Genomic DNA, 21094 nt, shown 5'->3' with positions numbered 1-21094 from the left:
ATAGTAATGAAACACCAAGTAGATTATGAAACAAGGGTTAAGCCACTGCCTTCAGCTCAGGTCATGATCCCGGAGTCCTGGGATCAAGTCCCGTATTTTTTCATGATGGGAAAAAAAAAAATCAATAAAATTAAACTGCTAGGCAAACTAACAAAAGAAACAAAAATGATCAATATTAGGAATGAAAGGGAACATCTTCATAAACTGTACAAATACTAAAACTGGTAACTTAGATTAAGATGACCAGTTCATTGAAAGACACGAGAGGATTCTAAAATTTACATAAACAGTCAATGTAATATATATATTTTTAAGATCTGTCAGGAGTGGGGGGGAGGGCATGACACAAGACCAGGGGACAGCAGCAGGCAGAGGGAGAAGTAGGCTCCCTGCTGAGCAAGGAGCCTGATGTGGAATTTGACCCCAGGACCCTGCGATCACGATACAAGCCAAAGGCAGAAACTTAACCAACTGGGCCTCCCAGGAGTCCCTAATACAGCCAATTTTGAAAAGGAATGTATCTGGAAGACTTATACTACCCGATTTCAAGACTTACTATAAAGCTACAATAATTATGTCGATGGTATAAGGACACACAGACGCCAATGCAACAGAACATTATCCAGAAATAAACCCTTTCCTACATGGTTGATTTCTTTTTTTTAATAAGATGCCAAAATAATTCAGTAACTAGGGGATAATCTCATCACATGTTACTAGAGTAACTGGCTGTATGTAAGCAAAGTATGAACCTCGATCCTATACTACGGTAAAAAAATTAGCTCCAAATAGATCACAGACCTAAACAGGAGACCTGAATCTATAAAACTCTAGGAGAAAACAGAAAACATTTGACTTCTGGTTAGTCCATTTATTAGATAAGATGTAAAAAAGCACAAATTACAATAGAAAGATTAGATCTAACAGGTTTCGTGACCATTCTGCACTAATCTTTACTAGTTTCTTTAAACGACACGAGAAAATGAAGAGGCACAGAAACTACTGAAAGAAAATATATTCAAAGGGTGCCTGGGTGGCTCAGTCGGTTAAGCGGCTGACTCTTGCTTTTGGTTCAAGTCATGATCTCAGGGTCCTGGGACTGAGCCCCGTGTTAGGCTCTGAGCTCAGTGGGGAGTCTGCCTGAGGATGCTCTTTCCCTCTCCCCAGACTCACACTTTCTCTAAAATAAGTAAGTCTTAAAAAAAAAAAAAAAGGAGAAAACATATACAAAACCTATATTTAAGAATATATATCCAGGGGTGCCTGGGTGGCTCAGTGGGTTAAGGCCTCTGCCTTCAGCTCAGGTCATGATCCCAGGAGGGATCGAGCCCTGAGTCGAGCTCTCTGCTTAGTGGTGAGCCTGCTTCCTCCTCTCTCTCTGCCTGCCTCTCTACGTACTTGTGATCTCTGTCTGTCAAATAAATAAATAAAATATTTAAAAAAATATATATATATATATCCAGTCTAAAGAATTTTTAAAATTTATATTTAAAAAAGATTTTATTTATTTGACAGAGAGAGAACGTGCCCGTGCACATGCACAAGTTGGGGGAGAGGCACAGGGAGAGGGAGAATCTTACGCAGACTACATGCTTATTTACCACAGAGCGTGACATGGCTGAATCTAATGACCCTGACTGGAACTCAAGAGAGTCGGATGCTTAGCTGAGTGAGTCACCCAGGTGTCCCTATCCAGTGTAAAGAATTCTTACAACTCCTTTTTAACATCAGCAAAAAATACTAAGTTACTTCCTCCAAGACACAGAACGACATATGAAAACATGTTCAACATCATGGGTCATCACAGAAATGCATAGAAATTGCATAGAAATGCAAATTGAAACCTTAATTAGACAGCACTACACATTGAACAGCTAACATTATAAAAAGAGACAAAAGCAAGTGTTGATCAGGATGCACAGCAACAATTCTAACATAATGCAGCCTTCTACGGGTTTTCTAGAAAGTGATTTGGTAGTTTCTTACAAAGTTATTAAGTTGAACACAGACTTAACCAAAGCATACAACCCAGCAGTGCCACACTTAGGTCATCTACCCAAGAAATGAAAACCTACGTTTACACTTTAAAGACCTTATATAATGTTTACAGCGGCTGTTCATAAGAGCCCCCACATGGAAACAACTCAAATGTCTACTAAGTAAGTGGTAGTTCTGGTATGGAGTATCCGTGAAGTGGAATACTCAATAATAAAAAGGATACACTCAACAACCTTCAAAATTTCAGAATCACTGAGCTAAGTAAAGGATGCAAGATATATACTGTAGGCTTCCATTTATGTGAAATTCTAGAAGAAGCCAAGTGTACAGAGATAGAAACCAGAGGTAAGATTGTGGGAAGGGGAATGACTATAAGGAACCTTCAGAAGTGAAGAAGTCTTCTATATCCTGATTATGATGGTAGATTCAAGACTGTATCCATTTGCTAGATCAGATCACATACTTAAATTGGTGAATTTTATTACATGTAAGTTTTCCCTCACATACTTAAATTGGTGAATTTTATTACATGTAAGTTTTCCCTCAATAAAACTTGTTTTTTAAAAAGTCATATACATTTACACGTACTATTTGTGACATTACACCACTACCTACCTGCATGTTTCTTAGGAAAATCCTCAGGGAAAACACAAATTTGTATCTTTCTCATAACTTAATTTCTAAACTCTCTCAACCCACTTCTTAAGAGGAGGTTTATACTTATAGCACTTCCCATTCACAGGTAATGGGGGTGGGGGTGGCAGGCAGAGCAAACTATACTCAAGGCTAACCAAGCCTCACCCTTTACACCTAGAGAGTAACATTTCCCGGACACAGAGTTCTCATATTTCCGTGAGGAATTTTTTTAGCTAAAGTGTGTAAATATGGACGTCAAAGCCTAAAGTAAAAAGATCTCATCTATCTCATCGTTCAATAAAAATGAGAGAACTGGTAAGAGATATGCCTCCCTTTTTATAATTAAATTATTTCACACGTGTTTAGATTTTTTAATACAGCTATCAAAGAGTCAAAAAAAATCAGACTTTGATTCTGTATGTGTAACTATACATCAACTACTGTTGAAATTTCAGGAAAAAGTTATTAACTCTATCCAATAAGATTTCAAATTTTTAAGTCCTGGGATATAACTCAACCCAAAGGCAGGTTTACTCTCAAGTACACCAGCAGATGTTCTATACAACACACCACACTCATATTCTGTAATACAGGGCTCACAGGGTAAATGGGAGACTGCTGGCCAATTTACTTACTTCAACCATTCCTTGATGGGGTCTAGGGAGGCTACAGGAATGGCGTTGATCATCGTGACTTTCTTGCTGTAGTCCTTGTACACTATCACCATATCAAAGTTCTTCAGGTGAAACTGAACCCGCTCAAAGTGAATCAGCTCCACTTCATCCAAGGTCACCACAAAAGGTGGCTGTTAGGGAGAAACTGGATCACTACCACATAAATCCCCTAAAGCAGCAGGCTTTTCAAATTGTCAGAATCTTTTTTTTTTTTTTTTTTTTTAAGATTTTATTTGAGAGAGATTGAGCACTCCTGGTTTGTTTGTTTTTTTGTTTTTTTTTTTTTTGTGAAAGAGTAAAAGGAATATAACATGCTGAGAAGTCCCAGTAAAAGGATTTTTAAGATCAAAATCTTTCCTCAGGGAGAAAAAATTTAAGGAAACTATGAAGAGACTATTTAAAAACCTAAAGAGACTTTTGAAGAATCTTTTGTTTAGTAATTTATGTCTAACAAAATTATCGGGGCACCTGGGTGGCTCAGTCAGTTAGGTAAGTGTCCATCTGACGATTTTGGCTCAGGTCATAACCTCAGGGCTGTGAGATCGAGCTTGATGTCGCACTGGGTGTGGGGCCTGCTTAATTTTCTCTCTCCCTCTGTCCCTCCCTGCTCTAAAGTTAAAAAAAAAAAAAAAAAACTTTCAAAAAATGAAAATCATCAGAAATAAAAAGGACCTAGTTTTCAAAATACCTATCTTAAAAAAAAAAAAAAAATCAAAATACCTATCCTTCTGCTTTCTTTTCTCTAACAATTTTCTTACTGAAAGGAGGTAAGAAATACTCACCCACTCTGTAGCATTTACCAGCGCACTACTAGTGGGCTGAAGGAGGCAAGTACTCCTGTAAGGAGCGCCATTAAATCTGAAAAAGAGTAAGAAAAAAGACTCACGTAAGATTGGGCCCATTGCAGGAGAAATTTGCTGCCACAATACACTTCTTTCCTTTCCCCATTCCAAACCTAGCTCCAGCATGCATACTGGAGTCATTTACAGTCATTTACAGGGGTGAGCCACTCACCCCAGCCCTAAAAATGTTCAAGAGGGAACCGATGTCTCAAAGGTTTTCAATCAAAGGAAAAAGGGAATGGTCTGTTATGCTGAGTTATTATAAAGGAAGAATAACTAATTTTTCTAATAGGTAGACAGCAACACTTCAGGCCAAAAAGATGAGGAAATATGTTACCCCAAGTCCCTAAAAGGCACTTCAAATTCCAGTTCCTCCTTAGTTAGAGCCTCTACTTTCTCAATGAAATTTTTAAAGGCTGTTTTCAGTTTGTGCCTCATTTCCCGTTCCATCTGTATAAGAAAAAAAAAATACTAATTAACCATAGGCATCACTTTACTTGTTAACAGTACATCCCTTCAAAAAGTCCGAAGTGCTTCTACAGTCCTTAATTCTCATACCCACGATGCCGACACGGATACTGTCCTAGAGGCAATTATACCGTAACTGCTCAGCCAAGGCTGCAACTGATGCCTAATCCACAAATCATGGCGCTGGGCCATCCCCACAAATACTTGAGTGGTTCCACAGAAAAATTCAGGGGTGGTTCATAAAATACAATGACTACTGAACTCAGATCTGAACCACAAGCTACCTTAGTACCCTGCAAAACAAACAAACAAACAAACAAAAAACAGGAAATCTCATAGACCTGCTCAGCATAGAGGTCATCTCGGTCATGCATGTGCTGATGTTTGCCCAAGTCCGTGGTAATCTCTCCCACTTCCGTATAGAATTGCACATCTGTGTGCCGCTTCTTCCCAAACATGATGGCATTCTGCAGGCAGAGCAGAAAGCACAAGAAAGAAATCAGAAAACTCAAAAGAAGCAAACAACAACAAACAAGATGAAAAAAGATATAATACCTATGCTGGAAACCATGGTATTTATGTAAATATAATTAAACCATTCCTGGTGTCATCATAAATAATGACATCTGAGAATGTGAAAGTCTACGAATTTTAAAAAGTACTATTTATTAGAACGGACTTCAGAGATTAGGCTGGAAATAAACTGCGTCTAAGAACATTTTTCTGCTTCAGAAACAGGAATCTGGAGAAAACCTTCTGTTTGGTGGTCATTAGGTATCACACCAAAGGAACGTACATGTTGAGCACCTTCTAGATTTCAGACACGGTGAACTTTATAAACCTTGTAACATTCAATCCTCTTAATAATCTTATGTGACAGGTGATATTATTCATCACTATTTTAAAGGAAAGAGGGTGACACGAAAATCTTGCCCAAGACCCGACAGCTAGTAAGGAGACAGGTGTACCTTGAGGTGAAAGTGCAAGACTATAATCATCTCTCCATCACATGGCTGAAACAAAGCATGCTTGATGTTATTGTACAGGATGTCCACTTTGTCTCCCCGAACAGAAGTGAAGCGGAAGCCTGGGGACAAAGGAACGAAGCTAAGCATCAAGCAGCAGCATAAGGTGAGGCCAGAAGACACTGCATTTTTTCTGGCTGATTTGCACAGAGTCAGAGAAAATGCCAAAAACTACAGAGGCCTTTCCTTTCCTTGTGCCCATGGAACAATGTCAATAGATTCCTCCCAGCGTTTCTCTGACATACTGTATTATCTGATCATCTACAAATGTGCCCCAGAGACAAAGCCCAGACCCACGAGAGATTATCCATACCATTGACATGGGCCTCCAGTGAACCCTGCATCCTCTTTTGGGCAATGTTTGGGCGAATGTATAGATCTTTCAGTTTGGGATTACTCCGGTTGAGATTGATCACCAGGGAGTCCTGTTTCACAATGCCCTAAGTAGAATGAGAATCAGTGTGAATCCTCAAGTAATCTGCTGTGTCTGCCAAACCCACACGTTTCCTGTTGCAGAAAGGTGCTTTGTGTGCAAGCTCACCTCCTTCTCCTTCTCTTCTGCTTCCCGGGTCTTATAGCGCTTCTGTACTTCTTTTATAATTCGGAATGCATTCTGGAGGTTCAAGGCTGGTACTGTCTGTTCTCCAGGAGCCTTCATATTTGAAGCTCGATATGTACTGTTAAAAAGGGGAAGCCAGAACATGTCTAAGTTTCTTTATCAGGATGGGTAACTTGCACTCTTTACTCTATTTTTAACGGACTGAGTATCTTTCAGGATAAAAAAGTACCAGTGAATAGTAGGACAATGTCTGGAAAGCTGAAAAACATCTCCCCTTCTTCTCTCTGAAACAGAAACTATTATAGATGGCTAATCCACTGGGTGGGAAATCACACTTATTTTTCAAATCTGGCATAGTCAATTATCCCATCCCATACCATGAAGGAATGAACTCCAATGAGGCACGCATTTCCTTATTTATAATTCTACTACAAAACATATATAATCAGTTTAACATATTTTCATGAGGACTCCAAATTGGGTTCCATCCTCAAAACATTACAAAGCTAGCAGGATGAGTCTAAATAGGTACCACCAAGGGGGGACACAGCAGAGACAACAAAATGTTTCTGAGAGTGCCACTCCAACCAGCAGGGATTTGGGGATGGTTTTTTCCTGGGGACTCACATTTCCTTGACGAAAGTGGCTTCTGGGTTAGGAAAGATGTTGCCCTCATTCCTGCCCAGAGCACTGCCTGGGCAATAGAAGTTGATTCGCAAGTAAGTATAATCTCCTTCCACGGACATGCTTATATTCTGCTCAAAGAAAGGAAAAGCATTAACAAAATAAACAGATTTCTTTCCAAATTAAGGATTAGTAGCTACGGGGACATAAAGTTAAGTTGCAAGTTACAAGCTGACTGCTAAACCTACCCTGTAAATCTTGATCTAGCTCTAATGACCTGTACCTTATTTTTTTGTAAGACCAAATGTATGCTTCCAAAAGAATCACTAACCTCCGAGCACCTGGAGCCACGTGTCCAACTACATGTTAAAAAATGCTTATTGCAAATGGTATTTCTAGACTAGATCACTGAACTTTCTAGCAAAGCGAAAACTGGGAAGGAAGGAGAGGGACAGGAGGGGATGGGGAGAGACGGTGCAGTCCAAAAAAGAGTATGTGGAGAGCACAATCACTAGTTTCAGAAACAGTCTGGATGGGGCCTGACTCAACGTTCATACCTTAATTGTGGCAATGTGAAAAGGCGTCGCGATACCGAACACAGGCATTATCACAGTTTCGTATTTCTTATCAATATAGATCTTCATTTCCCGAATATGTGGTTCCTTAGGCATCAAAGATGGGTTTTTATAGGACACGTTAGATTTGCGAGCTCTGGAGTGGGGATAAAAAATTTTTGTAAGAAATTTCCATAAAACCATATATGAACCTAAGACAACCTTGCTGCCCGATGTAAACTCTTACTTCTGAATCTGTTGTTCTCCTTTCTGTTCTGTCAGTCGCCTCTTTGCTTCCTCATTCAGTTGAGCAGCCAGTTCCTTTTGATGTGCTCTTCGTTTCTCTTCTGCAGTCATCTCATTCTGGAGAAAGAAAAGTGTCAGTCCTACAGATGGGCCCTCGATACAAACCACAGGACAGACAGAGATCAATGCAGGCTGAAACCATAAACTCACTCGTGTCCTTTCTGTAAGTAATGCTGCCCGAGAACCTCTTCCCAACAGGTCCTCGGCTTCATCTTTCTCCTCCTCCTCCTCTTCTTCATCCTCATTCTATGGGCAAAAAAAAATCATACTCAGAAATTCCAGTTTTAATCTTCTTAGGCAACATAATTTTCTCCTTTTTACAGTGCCAAACTTCCTACACCACTTATCTTCCTTTTTCCTACCTTTAGAAAAATCCCCACGTTCTTCACTTTCTTCTTCACAGAAGTGAGAACAGTAGCTGGGCCATCCTGGAATAAAAGGAAGAAGTCAGACATTCATAAGAGCATTTAAATGAGGCACTTTCACTTTCTAGCCTAGTATATAGGAAAACAGTGCTTTGAAACTTCTGGATACTAAAATCTTTGACAATGAATATATATAGATTTTATTTTCCCAACCTCATGAGGAACTATAATTTGGCAGACAACACTGAGATAATGATTAAGAATACAGGCTTGATTTGAAACCTGGCTCAGTCACTTCCTAGTGGTGATATCTGGCTATTGACTGCTAGTGCTCTGTGTCCCATTTTTTTTTTTTAAATCTGAGGGCAGAGTATCTACTTCATAGGGTATTATAATTCGATGAACTACTGCATAAAAGTCTTTATATAATAAGATATCAAAAGTATTTGCTATTAAGGAATCAGTTCTGCTAAGTGAAAACAAAAACAAAAAACAGTTACAAAAGGCCACAAAAGCCTAGAACAAGCCAACCCTTAGAAAGTGGTTTAGTCATTACCTAGGTTTGGGGGGCTAGTGTACCAGGTTTCTTTCAGAGGCGATAAAAATGTTCTAAAATTAGATTGTAATGATGGTTGCACAACAGAAAATCACTAAAAATCACTAAATTATATACTTATAGTAGGTGAATTATATGGCATATAAACTGTAACTCAATAGAGCTGTTGTTAAAGTAAAAAAGAAGAATCAGTTCCTGTTATTATCATGATTAGGGTTCAAGTCACAAAGTAATGAATGGCTTAGTTTATTTTCTTTAAAAGATTTTGTTTATTTATTTACTTTTAAAATTTATTTATCTGACAGACAGAGATCACAAGTAGGCAGAGAGGCAGGCAGAGAGAGAGGAGGAAGCAGGCTCCCTGTGGAGCAGAGCCCAAGTCGGGGCTCAATCCCAGGACCCTCTGACCATGACCTGAGCCGAAGGCAGAGGCTTTAACTCACTGAGCCACCCAGGCGCCCCTTGTTTATTTATTTATTTGACAGACAGAGATCACAAGTAGGCAGAGAGGCAGGCAGAGAGAGGGGGGAAGCAAACTCCCTGCTGAGCAGAGAGCCCGATGCAGGGCTCGATCCCAGGACCCTGAGATCATGAGTAAGCTGAAGGCAGAGGCTTAACTGAATGAGCCACCCAGGCGCCCCATGAATGGCTTAGTTTAAATCACTCCCTGTATTTGGGACGACAATATCTATTCCTAGGTATATTAGGTCACTGTCACAGATCTCTCCCTTCAGCTAGCATTTGACAAACATTTTCAAGAAAAAAAAACCCGTAGAGTACAAAATGTATCTTCAATGTCAGTTCACAAACATTCAAAAGTTACAGAAGCAATACATACCTCATCCACAAGCACTGTGTCACCAATGAAGAGAGCATAGGTTTTCTCTTCTGGTTTCTTCCCTTCCTTGTTAGTCAGATCAGAGAATCCCAAATTGATGCTGAAAACCATCCCTACAACAGCAAACAGCAATCAGTGTCTAATTGTGAGAGAATGGAAAAGGGTAGAGTTTACAAAAAAGAGGGGAAATAGGCTACAGGAAACTATTCAAAAAGGTATTTTTCTACTGCATGCCTGCAAAACTCACCTTTTTTCAGTTTGTACTGATTTTTACTATTAATTACTAAAGAGCCTTCACGGAATTCGATTCCCATTCCGAACCTAAAAAGAGAAATGAAGAGAAACTACGGCAAATAGACTAAAAGATCTCTAACGTGGATCGAGTACAATATATTCTATTTCAATTTTCAGGATAAGGCAGGCAAACATGTTGAGTGTTCTGCCTCTGCTCATCAGTCATTTAAGGAGCAGGATTCAAAGATAGTCTTTGGGCTAACAATATGCTGAAAAGAATTTCCTAATTAAGTGTAACATTTATTACATCAAACCTTCTTTATTTTAATTTACTCACTCATACTTAAATTTTATTATTCTACCATGAAATCAAATTAAGAGTCTTCCTATAAACAACTTGACAGACCATTAATGGGTATATTACCAAGGCTGTAATGTTAGATTGAGCAAGGCGACTGTTAATGGAATGTTGGTAACAAGGATGCAGTAAGTCGCCTGGGCCAGGACTTGGTACAGGCTGATATATTTCCTCTTGCCCATCAGAGAAATCCGGAAAGAACTATGTATCCCAGACTAGTTTCCATCTAAAGAAACTGACCACAGCCTTTGTTTCCTGAAATGTCTTTGGTTCTGTAAGATGTTCTTAAGTATTTCTAAGTGTTCAATGTCAAATACACCTAAGAAATACTTAATTAAATGAAAATTGAAAAAACAATGTAAATAGTAGGACATCTCAGAGTATTTCATTTACAAACGTGAGCTGAGGTGTTCTGAGACAGGAAATAGTCAGTAATATATCCTAACACTAATAATTTAAGCCTAGAACAACCTATTGGTATCTACTACACCGGTCTGTAAAAATCTCCACCCCACCCCTGGGAGCAGAAATGCAATCTTTCTCACATTCTCTGATAACACTATGTTTGGCATCTAAGTTCAATATTTAACAGTCCATGAATGTTGTTTATTTATATGTTGGTTCACCATAAATGGTGAATCAATCTAAGAATATTTTGCCTGGCCAGTCATGAAAATTGTCTCAGAGTGACAATGTACATTTTCACAAATCTTACCCTAGATTTTTGGTTATTTTGTTCAGCAGCTCTGGTTTCTGCTTTTTAACCACGTCCATGACAGCATTATACACATCACATATCTTTACACCTAATGACAAGACAGAGAGAAAACACTGTATCTTTCAAGGAAAAAAAAAAAGGTTTGATTTGGTTGGTTTATCAACAGTTTTTCACCTATCCCCTAAAGGCAAGTTTCTCAAAGTGTGAACTAAGAATTTCAGCTGTGGGGTGCCTGAGTGGCTCAGTGGCTCTTAATTTTGGCTCAGGTCATGAGAATCAAGCCCTATATGGGGCTCCGTGCTCAGAGTGGAGTCTGCTTGTCTCTCTCACTCCTCACCTGCCCCTCCCTACATGTGCATATGCGTGCTCTCTCAAATAAAATTTTTTTTTTTAAAGATTTGAGAGAGTGTGTGCATGTATGTGCACGAGCAGAAAGAGAAGAGTAAGAGGGAGAGAGAATCTCAGGCAGACTCTGCACTGAACGTGGAGCCCAACCTGGGCTTATGACCCAAGATCATGACCTGAGCTGAAACCAAGAGTTGCATGCTTAACTGACTATACCACTCAGGTGCCCCTAAATAAAAACCTTAAAAGAATAAATAAATAAATAAATAAAAGGACAGCTGCAGGAATGGTAGGGATTAGAAATTTGCATTTTTAAAAACAATTCACCTAGTCACCTAGTCATTATTATACTATTTGAGAATCACTGACTCAGAACTATGGGATGCTAGATAGTCTCAGTGAAATAATTTAAGAGTAGATAAATGGCATGATATTAAATACACATTTTGAAAAACAGGACTACTGAAGGGGTAAATTACTATTAGAAAAACTCTGGCCTTAATTTTTCACTATTTAGGATATGAACAGACATTTCAAGCCAGAACAGTCTAGATACGGTAGCCTCAAAGGGGTCTTTATCCTCACCAAGCTACATGTGACTATGATTTCCAAAAGGATTTCTCAAGATTGACTTGAGATCATGAGGAAGAGTGTCTAGAAGAGATGAGGTGGGCTTACGAAGTAGCTTAAAGGTGGAACACATAAAGTCCCAGTTAGCTAACAAAAGAGGTGTGGTGTCAAGCACTTTGCTGCCTTTTGAGGTCGACAATTGCTTGCTTAGCAGAGCTGCTATTAGTTCTGAGACTACAATCCTTGTATCCGTTTGATGTAGAATTAGCAATATACATTCTGTTGCAGAGGTATTAGTTCTCAAAACCTTCTAAAGGAAAGTAATAAGGCCAAGGTATTTTAAGAGGATCTGGACACAGAGGCCCAACCAGTCACAGAAGTTTTTTGTAAACACCAATTAAAACCAATGTAACTACTCATGCCTAAAAGACTTAAGAATGGAATGGTAGCATGGTTCAAGGTTGGTAAAATCTGATTCTATTTTTAGTATAAGAGCCTCAGGGACAGAAATGCACATAAACACTAGAAACATTTTTGTTACATCATTCTCAAACCTTCTTTTCTAAGGCACCTCACCATGTCTTAATTCCTTTAGCAGTTCCTCTTGAAGTTGGAGCAAAAAATTGTAATTTTCTTGAACTTCCTGAGAAGGGTCAACCATCAAAGTGCGAACAAGGTTGGAGCAGTAAGATTTGAAGCGAATACCCATGGCACAAGTGATGGCCCCAAAATGCATGTGATTCTTGTCACTAGAGACCAAAGGAAGAAAGCATTTCATTATGAAAACTAGCCAAGTCCTTAGTATTCCTGCCATACAACACCTGTAATCACTACCTTTTCCTGCTATATCCCAAAGCTGAAGCAAGAAGGACCTAAACTTTTTTTTTCTTTTTTTTAAATAAACAAAACAGGTTATAGGGGAGTAAAATTGGTGACCAAAACGCAGGATAAAAATTCAGAGAGAGGGCGCCTGGGTGGCTCAGTGGGTTAAGCCGCTGCCTTCGGCTCAGGTCGTGATCTCAGGGTCCTGGGATCGAGTCCCGCATCGGGCTCTCTGCTCGGCAGGGAGCCTGCTTCCTCCTCTCTCTCTCTCTGCCTGCCTCTCTGCCTACTTGTGATCTCTCTCTGTCAAATAAATAAATAAAATCTTAAAAAAAAAAAAAAATTCAGAGAGAATGTGAGTTGTGGTACCCTAAAGAGACAAAGAATATACCAAATCTACCACCACAGTTTAACAGTACAGGGGTAAGGCATCACTTATCCACCAGCCACTATGAAATGTAGTATTCATTATGAATTAGTCCCTTCGGCCTGACCAGGAAAAATAGCATTCCCCACAATATTTTTAAAAATTAGAAGAATTACATTATAGCATATCTAATAACATCCTAATGGTTTTTCTCAACATGATTTGCATTTTTTCTTGGTATTTTTAATCATCTGGAAAAGCAAAATCAAAGCTCAAGTAAGAAATGAGTACCAATGTGAAATAAAATAGAAGTGAGGAAGGACGCTTGGCTGGCTCAGTCTGTGGAGTGTGTGACTCTTAAAATCCTCCGATTTTGAGTTTGAGCCCCACGCTGAGTACAGAGATTACTTAAAAATAAAACCTTAAAAAAGAAAAAAAAAATGCAGAGAATAATGTAGAAGGCAGACTAATGGTTATTCTGTCTCTTTCCACTTTTCTGAATTCCAGAATGAGTCCAAGAAAAAAAACAGGCTAGAAGCTGAAATACTCTGGTTGTAATATTTTGAAGTTCTCATACTTACCTCACCACACTGAACTTGAGATTATAGTTGCCACCACTTTGAATAATAGGAGGGTAACACATTTCCACCGTAGAAGGGTCTGCCCCAGCTAGGTATTTTTTCTCTTCAATGGCCTTTTCCACAGATTCAGCCAGTTTGCTGTGTCGAACTTTCTGTAAGAATGCCCAGAAATAAAACAGTATTTAAAACAGTCATCAAAAAGTGGCTAACAGTTTTGGGTTTGTGGATATTATTGTCTGAAGACAACATATATCCTGCTATCACTCAGGATGCTAAAAAAGTCTTATGAAATGGTTTACTTGTGAGATAACACAGTGGTATGCCTGCAAAGCTGATTTTGACACAGTATGTGAAATTCACAGCCATACGAAGAATTCTCAAATAAAATAATGAATAACCTCAAGAAGCTATAGTGTAGGTTTACCGTTACTTTGAAAGAGAGCTGGCAGGGCGCCTAGGTGGCTCAGTTGAGTGTTCAACTCTTGGTTTCAGCTCAGGTCAGATCTCCAGTTGAGACTGAGCCCTGCAAAAGGCTTCCCGCTCAGCGGAGAGACTGCTTGGGATTCCCTCTCTCCCTCTGCCCCTCCCCCACTGCATGCACAGGTGCACGTGAACGGTCACTCTCTCTCAAATAAAGAGATCTGAAAGGAAGGAAGGAGAGAGGAGAGATAGAGAAAGGACAGAAGAGAAAGAGGGGCGCCTGGGTGGCTCAGGCGTTAAGTGCCTGCCTTTGGCTCAGGTCATGATCCCAGGGTCCTGGAATTGAGCCTGCTTCTCCCTCTCCCACTCCCTCTGCTTGTGTTCCCTCTCTCACTGTTTCTGTCAAATAAATAAATAAAATCTTTAAAAGAAAAAAAAAGGAAAGAAAAGAAAAGAGCTGGCACAATTACACACCACCAATTTATGTACCAAAGGCCTAATTTCAAAGGCAGCTGAACATGCACCAAAAAGCACTGCACGGTAGGGACTTACTTCTCCTTCATGAAAACAGTAAAAACTTGCCCCTCTCCATTTACCTCATCTGCATCAACTATTTCCATGACTCGTTCCTTGAAGAATTTGTTGAAGACCTCAGAGGTGATGCTAGCTGCTTTCTTCATTAGGTTGAGCTCCCCATCCTCCTTTACAGCAATGGTATAGGCCACAACTGCACTGATATCTATCTGCAAAGTGTAAGAGTTTCTAACATGTAAATAGAGAATTGCTAAAGAAACGCATCTCTCCCAATTTGAATATCATCAGTGAAGATAACTGGTTATTTAGCAAATATTATTTATTCATAATTTATTCAAAAATCACTTACTCATCAGTAATTTACAAAATACTGAAATACTCTTTTTCTGGACTGAATAAACATTTAAAATAGCTCTTTACCAGGTCATAGTGTGTACTCTAATAGGTACTACATTAATGAATCATTTAAATGTAAATGTAAATGCTCCTCTCTAAAGGATTCTATAAAGGCTGAAGAAGGAAAATAGGCAGGACAACAGCGAGGAAAAAAATATATTTTCTAGATAAAAGATTTTCCTGTTTCTCTCTGAAACAGCTGAACTATCTTCCCAATGTCTCACTCCTGACTGAAAAGTCAAATTGGCTTACTGCTCAGCCAAACAGAATGAAAAATAGAAATGTGAAGGAATACAGTTTTCCCAAAACAAATACTTTGTACTAATGTTATGGAAGCCTGTCACACTTTTGGTCTTCCCAATTCCCAATTTGCTTGTTTCCGGGAGTAATCTTACTTTGTCAAAGCCCTCTTTGTTGAGGCAGTCATTCCAGTTCTTCATGAACTCTCCAGGGAATTTGTCTTTGCTGAACACCCCAATCTTCTTGCCATTCTTGCTTTCTTTAATGGCTTCAATCATTTTGTCAAAGCTGCTCTTATTGCTTTCATTCTATCAGTTTGCCACAAAGAAAAAAAGGAGTTAATTAGTTTTAGAATTAGATATCTATGTTCTACTAGTAACAGGCAGAGACAAATATCTGGAACCACAGAAAGAATAAATTCTCTTCTCATGCCCCATCTACTTCCTTAGGACAGACTATAACACACTAAAAGTTAACACAAAATTTCTTTGGATATTTTTACATACTGAAGTGCCACGTAAGTTGACAAGACTGTTCTTTTTCTGGGCCCCCGGGTGGCTCAGTTAGTTAGGAGTGCCTTCAGCTCAGGTCATGATCCTGAAGTCGCAGGATAAAGTCCTGCATTATACTCCCTGCTCTGCAGGAAGTCTGCTTCTCCCTCTGCCTATTCCTCCCCGCTATCCTGCATGTGCGCTCTCTCTCTCTCCCTCTCTCTCTCTCAAATAAAATCTTCTAAAAAAAGACTATTCTTTTTCTTCATGAATAGCTAAAACACAAGATGAACAATATTCTGAGAAAAAATGCCAGATGGGAAGTATGACAAAAAAGATCACATGTGGGGCACCTGGGTGGCACAATTGGTTAAGCATCTGTCCCTTGGTTTTGGCTCAGGTAATGCTCTGGGTCATGAGATTGAGTTGGGAGTCAGGCTCTGCACTCAGCTCAGAGTCTGCTTAAGACTCTCTCTCTCAAGCTCCCTCTGCCCCTCCCCTACCACAGCACACGCACACACGGGTGCCTGTATGCATGCTTACATGCTCTCTCAGACAGACCTTAAAAAAAATAAATCACATGTGATAAAAACTGAAAAGGAGGTATATCTCAGCTTCCTTAAGGATTATTTAAAGTTATTTAATCTACGGGCACCCAGCTGGCTGAGTCAGTATAGCACGTGACAATCTCGGGGCTGTGAGTTCCAGCCCCACACTGGAGGAGTGATTACTTAAAAAGATGCTACTTATTTTAATGAAGGGACTAAGATGAAAACAAAAGTGATTACTTAAAAAAAAAGTTACTTATTCTAATGAAGATACTAAGGTGAAAACAAACAACCTAACAGTGTCCTTGAGAAAGGACAGATAACGTGAGCGCTCAACAGACTCTCACAGGCTGCATGTTTTGCTGCAGAACTGACAAGGTTACTGAACCTTTTTTTCTCCTAACAAACACAACAAAGATGCGACAGAATTTTGTAATTACAACCACAGTCAGCTAAAATCTTCCTCTGTGTTCTTTTAAATTCCTAGAGGGCATTTCTGTTCATCACTTTTAAACATTCTTTCACATTTAGGACACATCCTTTATTGGTTCTGACCTTTTCCCGTATCAGCAGTGTGATGGCAGGGGCTCCATTAGCATTCTCATTGCCCTTAGTGTTGGCAATCTGTTTTAAAAACTCCACTTTCTTCTTGCTGGCCATAAAGATGATTTTGTCATCACAGAAAACCATGATGGTATCAGTTAGTTCATAACCAAAGAGCCATGTCTACAGGAAAAGATAACATGTGATTAACAGTATTTATAGATTTAAAAAAATTAATGTACTTATTCAGAAACATTTATAAAATAAGGTGTCTGGAATTAGCTTCAAAATAATGTAGATGTGGATACAAATGAAACTGGCCAAGAGCTGGCAATTTATTGGAAAATGGGTACATGGGAGTCCAATATATTATTTTATCGACTTTGATGTTTGAAATAGTCCATAATAAAGACCATCAGTGCATTTGGATAATTTGTGTTTATAGCAACTATACTGTTGTTTAGTAGGACAGAAATGCATAAAAGAAGGGACAAAGTAGCAAATCAGGGAACTGCACATTCTAGCTCCCCCAAAGACTGCTAGTTACCTACCAATTATTCATTTCTTCTCCTCAGAAAGACAGGATTGTCAGCTGGGCACAAGACTGCATGAAGACTATTTCCCATCCTTTCTTGCAGCTAAGTATGGCCATTAAGTTCTGGCCAATACGTTTTAAGTAGGAGTATTCTGTGGGACTTCAAGCAAGTCTCTTTATAAAGGGAAGGAGGTCTCCATTTTTTTCCCTTTCTGCATTCTTTCTGTTAGCAAATTTAGAACCACGGTATGGACTCTGTGTATGACAGAGTAAAGACCTGAAAAACCTTGAGTCCCTGAAGACTAATGAAAAGAGAAAAGAACTGGGCTGCCTGGAAGGCTCAGTCAGTTAGGTGTCTGACTTCAGCTAAAATCACGATCTCGGGATCCTCAGATCTAGCCATGTGTCCAGCTCCACTCTCAGCGTGGAATATGCCTCTTCCTCTCTCTCTGCCCTTCTCCCCACTCATGCTCCCTCCTTCTCTCTCTGTGAAATAAAATCTTTAAAAAAATAAAAGAGAACTATTTTTGCTTAATTTATTGTCAGATTTTTTTTTTTGTTAAATCCCAATTTATAGACTTCTTTCTTTATGTTCTATGCACTCTCCAGTATGCTTTTATGTTCCTTTTTAAAAGTATAGTTGTTTCTTTTTATTTAAGAATGTGTTTTTTGGTTTTTTTTGGTCCACTCAGTACTGAGTACTTGTGACTTGGGATTGAGGAATTAAACTTTTAATGTGGCTAGTGACCACCACACTGAACAGTGCTGTCAATGATTCAGTGACTCTCAGGGCTAAGACTGCCATAAATCTCTTACCTGTAAGGCAGTTGATTTGGCATAAACAATTTCTTCATCAACACCCACTGATACAACAATGGCATCAACGTTGGCATATTCATCTTCTCCTTTCTGGAAAGCAAAGAGTAAGTAATTTGGTCATTTTCTTTCTATCCTCGTAAAACTGGAATACAGACCTCAAGTATTTACTCAGGATATATGTATACATACATATATGTATGTATACATATATATAATTTTTTCTTAACAGAAATGCCAACTTTAAGGTACATGTCCGCTTGGCAGTCATTAGTTACTCTATTAAATAGTTTTATTGAAATAGAATTCATACACAATACAATTCATCCATTTAAAGGATGCTGTTCAATGGTTTTAGTGTACTCAGATTATGAAACCATCACTATCTAATTTTAGAACATTTTCATCTCCCCAAAAAGAAACCCACAAGCAATTTACTATACATCTCCTCCCAGACAACCATTAATCTAATCTGTTTCCACAGATTTGTCCATCCTGGACATTTCATATACATAGGCTTTGTGTCTGGCTTCTTTCACTTGACATGCTGTCAGGGTTCACCCATGTTGTAGCAGGTAACAGTACTTTGTCCTTTCTGTCACTGAGTAAAAAACTACCCTATGGATCTACCACACAGTATCTATTCATCAACTGCTGGACATCTGGGCTGTTGCCTTTTTTTAGCTATTACGAATAATGGTGCTATCAACACTCATGTACTTCTGTGTAGACATACCTGAGTATGTATCTAGGTGAAGAACTGCTAGGTCGTATGTTTAATTCTATGTTTAACTTTTGAGGTTAACAGTTTAACCAGACTATTTTCCAAAGTGTACCACTTTATATTCTCAACAGCAATCTATCAGGGTTCCAAATTCTCCATATTATGACCAACATTTGTTGACTTTTTAAATCAGAGCCATCCATTGGGTGCAAAGTAGTAACTCACTGTAGTTTTTTATTTGCATTTCCCTGACAGCTAATGATGCTGAGCACTTTTTCACATGATTAGACCATCTGCCTACCTTTAAGTGCCTATTCAGATTCTTTGCCCATTCTATAAATGAATTACTGCTTTATTATTAACTTGTAAGAGTTCCTTTTATACCCAGACATAAGTTTCTTGTCAGACAGGACTTGCAAATTTTTCCCATTCAGGGGGTTCTTTTCACTTTCATAACGCTGGTGTCCTTAGAAACACAAACATTTTTAATTTTGAAGGAGTCCAAATTATTTTCTTGTGCTTTTTCATCTCACACCTAAGAAGGCTTTGTCTAATCCAAGGACAATCCAAAGATTTACCTGTATTTCCATAACAGTTTTACAGTTTTAGCTCTGATATTTAGATCTCATGGTTAATTTTGAGTTAAATTTTTTGAATGGTGTGGGGAAGGGGCCTAAGTTCATTTTTTTGCATAGGGATATCCAGTGTGAAAAGACTGTTCTTTCCCCCATTGATCTGTTCCAATCAAAAACCAAATCATGTATTCTGAAAAAGCAAATGATACTGGGGCATGCAGATGGCTCAGTCAGTTGAAAGTCTTCGTTTTGGCTCAGGTCAAGATCCCAGGGTCAAGAAATCAAGGAAACCAAGGAAATCAAGTCCTAAGTTGGGCCCCCATACTCAGCAAGGAGTCTGCTTGAGGTTCTCTCTCTCCCTCTACTGCCCCACTTGCATACACTCTCCTTCTCTTTAATACATACATAAATCTAAAAAAAAAAAAATCAAGTGATACAAATGTGGATATTTGTTTCTGGATTCTCAATTCTATTCCATGATCTATGTGCCTATCCTTACACTAATAGCATGTTATTTTGATTACTGCAGCTTTATAACCAGTTTTGAAATTGAGAAGTGTGAATTCTCCAACCATTAGTACTCTTCAATAGCTCTACAAGACTGAAAGACTGGTAATAATGGGCTAGAAGGTCAAATCTCTAACTTCCCCTATAAAGTCAAGAGAGACATCTACTAAGACTCTTCACACGTCAAGGCTTCTGGTTGCCAGTAAGAATCCAAATATAATGCCAATTGAGGTTTCTGTTCAATTTCTCTATCATAACAAAATACTTAAGACAAAGAAATTACCACAGAGAAATTGTAGGCGTTCCCTCACTGATTCTTAGTGAGAAGGTATGTTCCTTCAGGTTGGTAAAGTTTTATCATTAGTTCTCATTGATGATGCAAAAGCAATGGTAGTTAATCTACTGCCTTAGCATGAATCAAGGCAGTGGAACCAAAATAATTATTCACTACTGCACACTCATGGAAAGGGGGGGAAGGGCAGTTTCTCTAAGAATGTCCTTGATGCAACAAAAATGATTAATAGTAAGAAATCCCAACCCTTGAGCACGTCTTTCCAATACTGTGTAAAGAAATGGGAAATACACACAAAACACTTCTATCTGTAAACTGAAGTACAATGGTTGTCTTAAGGAAAATTTTACAATTATCTGAATAACAAGTTGAGGGAGCCATTTAAGCAGACATGGGTATCCAGCATACATTTTCTTGAAAATTAATGAAGTGAGCCTGCTGTTTCAAGGAACATAAATGATGTCTTATGTAGTCAATGATAAATATTTTAGTTTTCAAGCAAAAATTAGAATTCTGAAATAGTTGACTTGCCACTGTGAACTTAGCTTCCCTACTTAAAACTTTCCTGGTAAAATTAGTGGTGATATTAACAAACATGATTCTTTGACACCATATAATGAAATGTGTAACATTTAGAAGATCTGCACAACTGAGAGAACCAATGCATGATGTCACAAAGTCATCCATGGCAGGGACACCTGGGTGGCTCAGTGGGTTGAGCCTCTGCCTTCAGGCTCAGGTCATGCTCTCCAGGTCCTGGGATAAGCCCCACATTGGGCTCTCTGCTCGGCTCTCTGCTCAGTGGGGAGCCTGCTACCCCCTCTCTCTGCCTGCCTCTCTGCCTACTTGTGATCTCTGTCAGATAAATAATTAAAATCTTAAAAAAAAAAAAAAAAAGTCATCCATGGGTAAAGGATTAAAGGTACAATAACCTGAGTATAAAAAGTGTTAATGTTGTGGTTTCAAATTTTAAATTACAATTAATTTTTGAAAGATTACCACTTCACAAGTTTTAATGTAGTAACAAAGTTTA

The 21094-nt window shown here is 38.8% G+C and overlaps 1 protein-coding gene across 1 annotated transcript in view; it reads right to left on the bottom strand.

The window, feature by feature from the left end:
• SUPT16H (SPT16 homolog, facilitates chromatin remodeling subunit) overlaps positions 1 to 21094 on the bottom strand; it is a 39925-nt gene that overhangs the window by 6393 nt on the left and 12438 nt on the right. The window contains exons 2-22 of the mRNA XM_032343050.1: positions 17964 to 18056; positions 16625 to 16795; positions 15186 to 15338; positions 14457 to 14603; positions 13441 to 13592; positions 12247 to 12419; positions 10753 to 10843; positions 9693 to 9766; positions 9446 to 9558; positions 8049 to 8114; positions 7837 to 7932; positions 7628 to 7743; positions 7384 to 7537; positions 6830 to 6957; positions 6185 to 6320; positions 5957 to 6083; positions 5587 to 5705; positions 4960 to 5085; positions 4488 to 4600; positions 4091 to 4166; positions 3270 to 3439 (exon numbers count right to left, since the gene is read on the bottom strand). Of these exons, the coding sequence (XP_032198941.1) occupies positions 3270 to 3439; positions 4091 to 4166; positions 4488 to 4600; positions 4960 to 5085; positions 5587 to 5705; positions 5957 to 6083; positions 6185 to 6320; positions 6830 to 6957; positions 7384 to 7537; positions 7628 to 7743; positions 7837 to 7932; positions 8049 to 8114; positions 9446 to 9558; positions 9693 to 9766; positions 10753 to 10843; positions 12247 to 12419; positions 13441 to 13592; positions 14457 to 14603; positions 15186 to 15338; positions 16625 to 16795; positions 17964 to 18056 (2594 nt within the window). The remainder of the gene's footprint in view (positions 1 to 3269; positions 3440 to 4090; positions 4167 to 4487; positions 4601 to 4959; positions 5086 to 5586; positions 5706 to 5956; positions 6084 to 6184; positions 6321 to 6829; positions 6958 to 7383; positions 7538 to 7627; positions 7744 to 7836; positions 7933 to 8048; positions 8115 to 9445; positions 9559 to 9692; positions 9767 to 10752; positions 10844 to 12246; positions 12420 to 13440; positions 13593 to 14456; positions 14604 to 15185; positions 15339 to 16624; positions 16796 to 17963; positions 18057 to 21094) is intronic.

This window comes from Mustela erminea, chromosome 5 (assembly GCF_009829155.1).
Source record: "Mustela erminea isolate mMusErm1 chromosome 5, mMusErm1.Pri, whole genome shotgun sequence".
Taxonomy (NCBI): Eukaryota; Metazoa; Chordata; class Mammalia; order Carnivora; family Mustelidae; genus Mustela; species Mustela erminea.
This window is presented reverse-complemented; position numbering and strand designations above follow the sequence as displayed.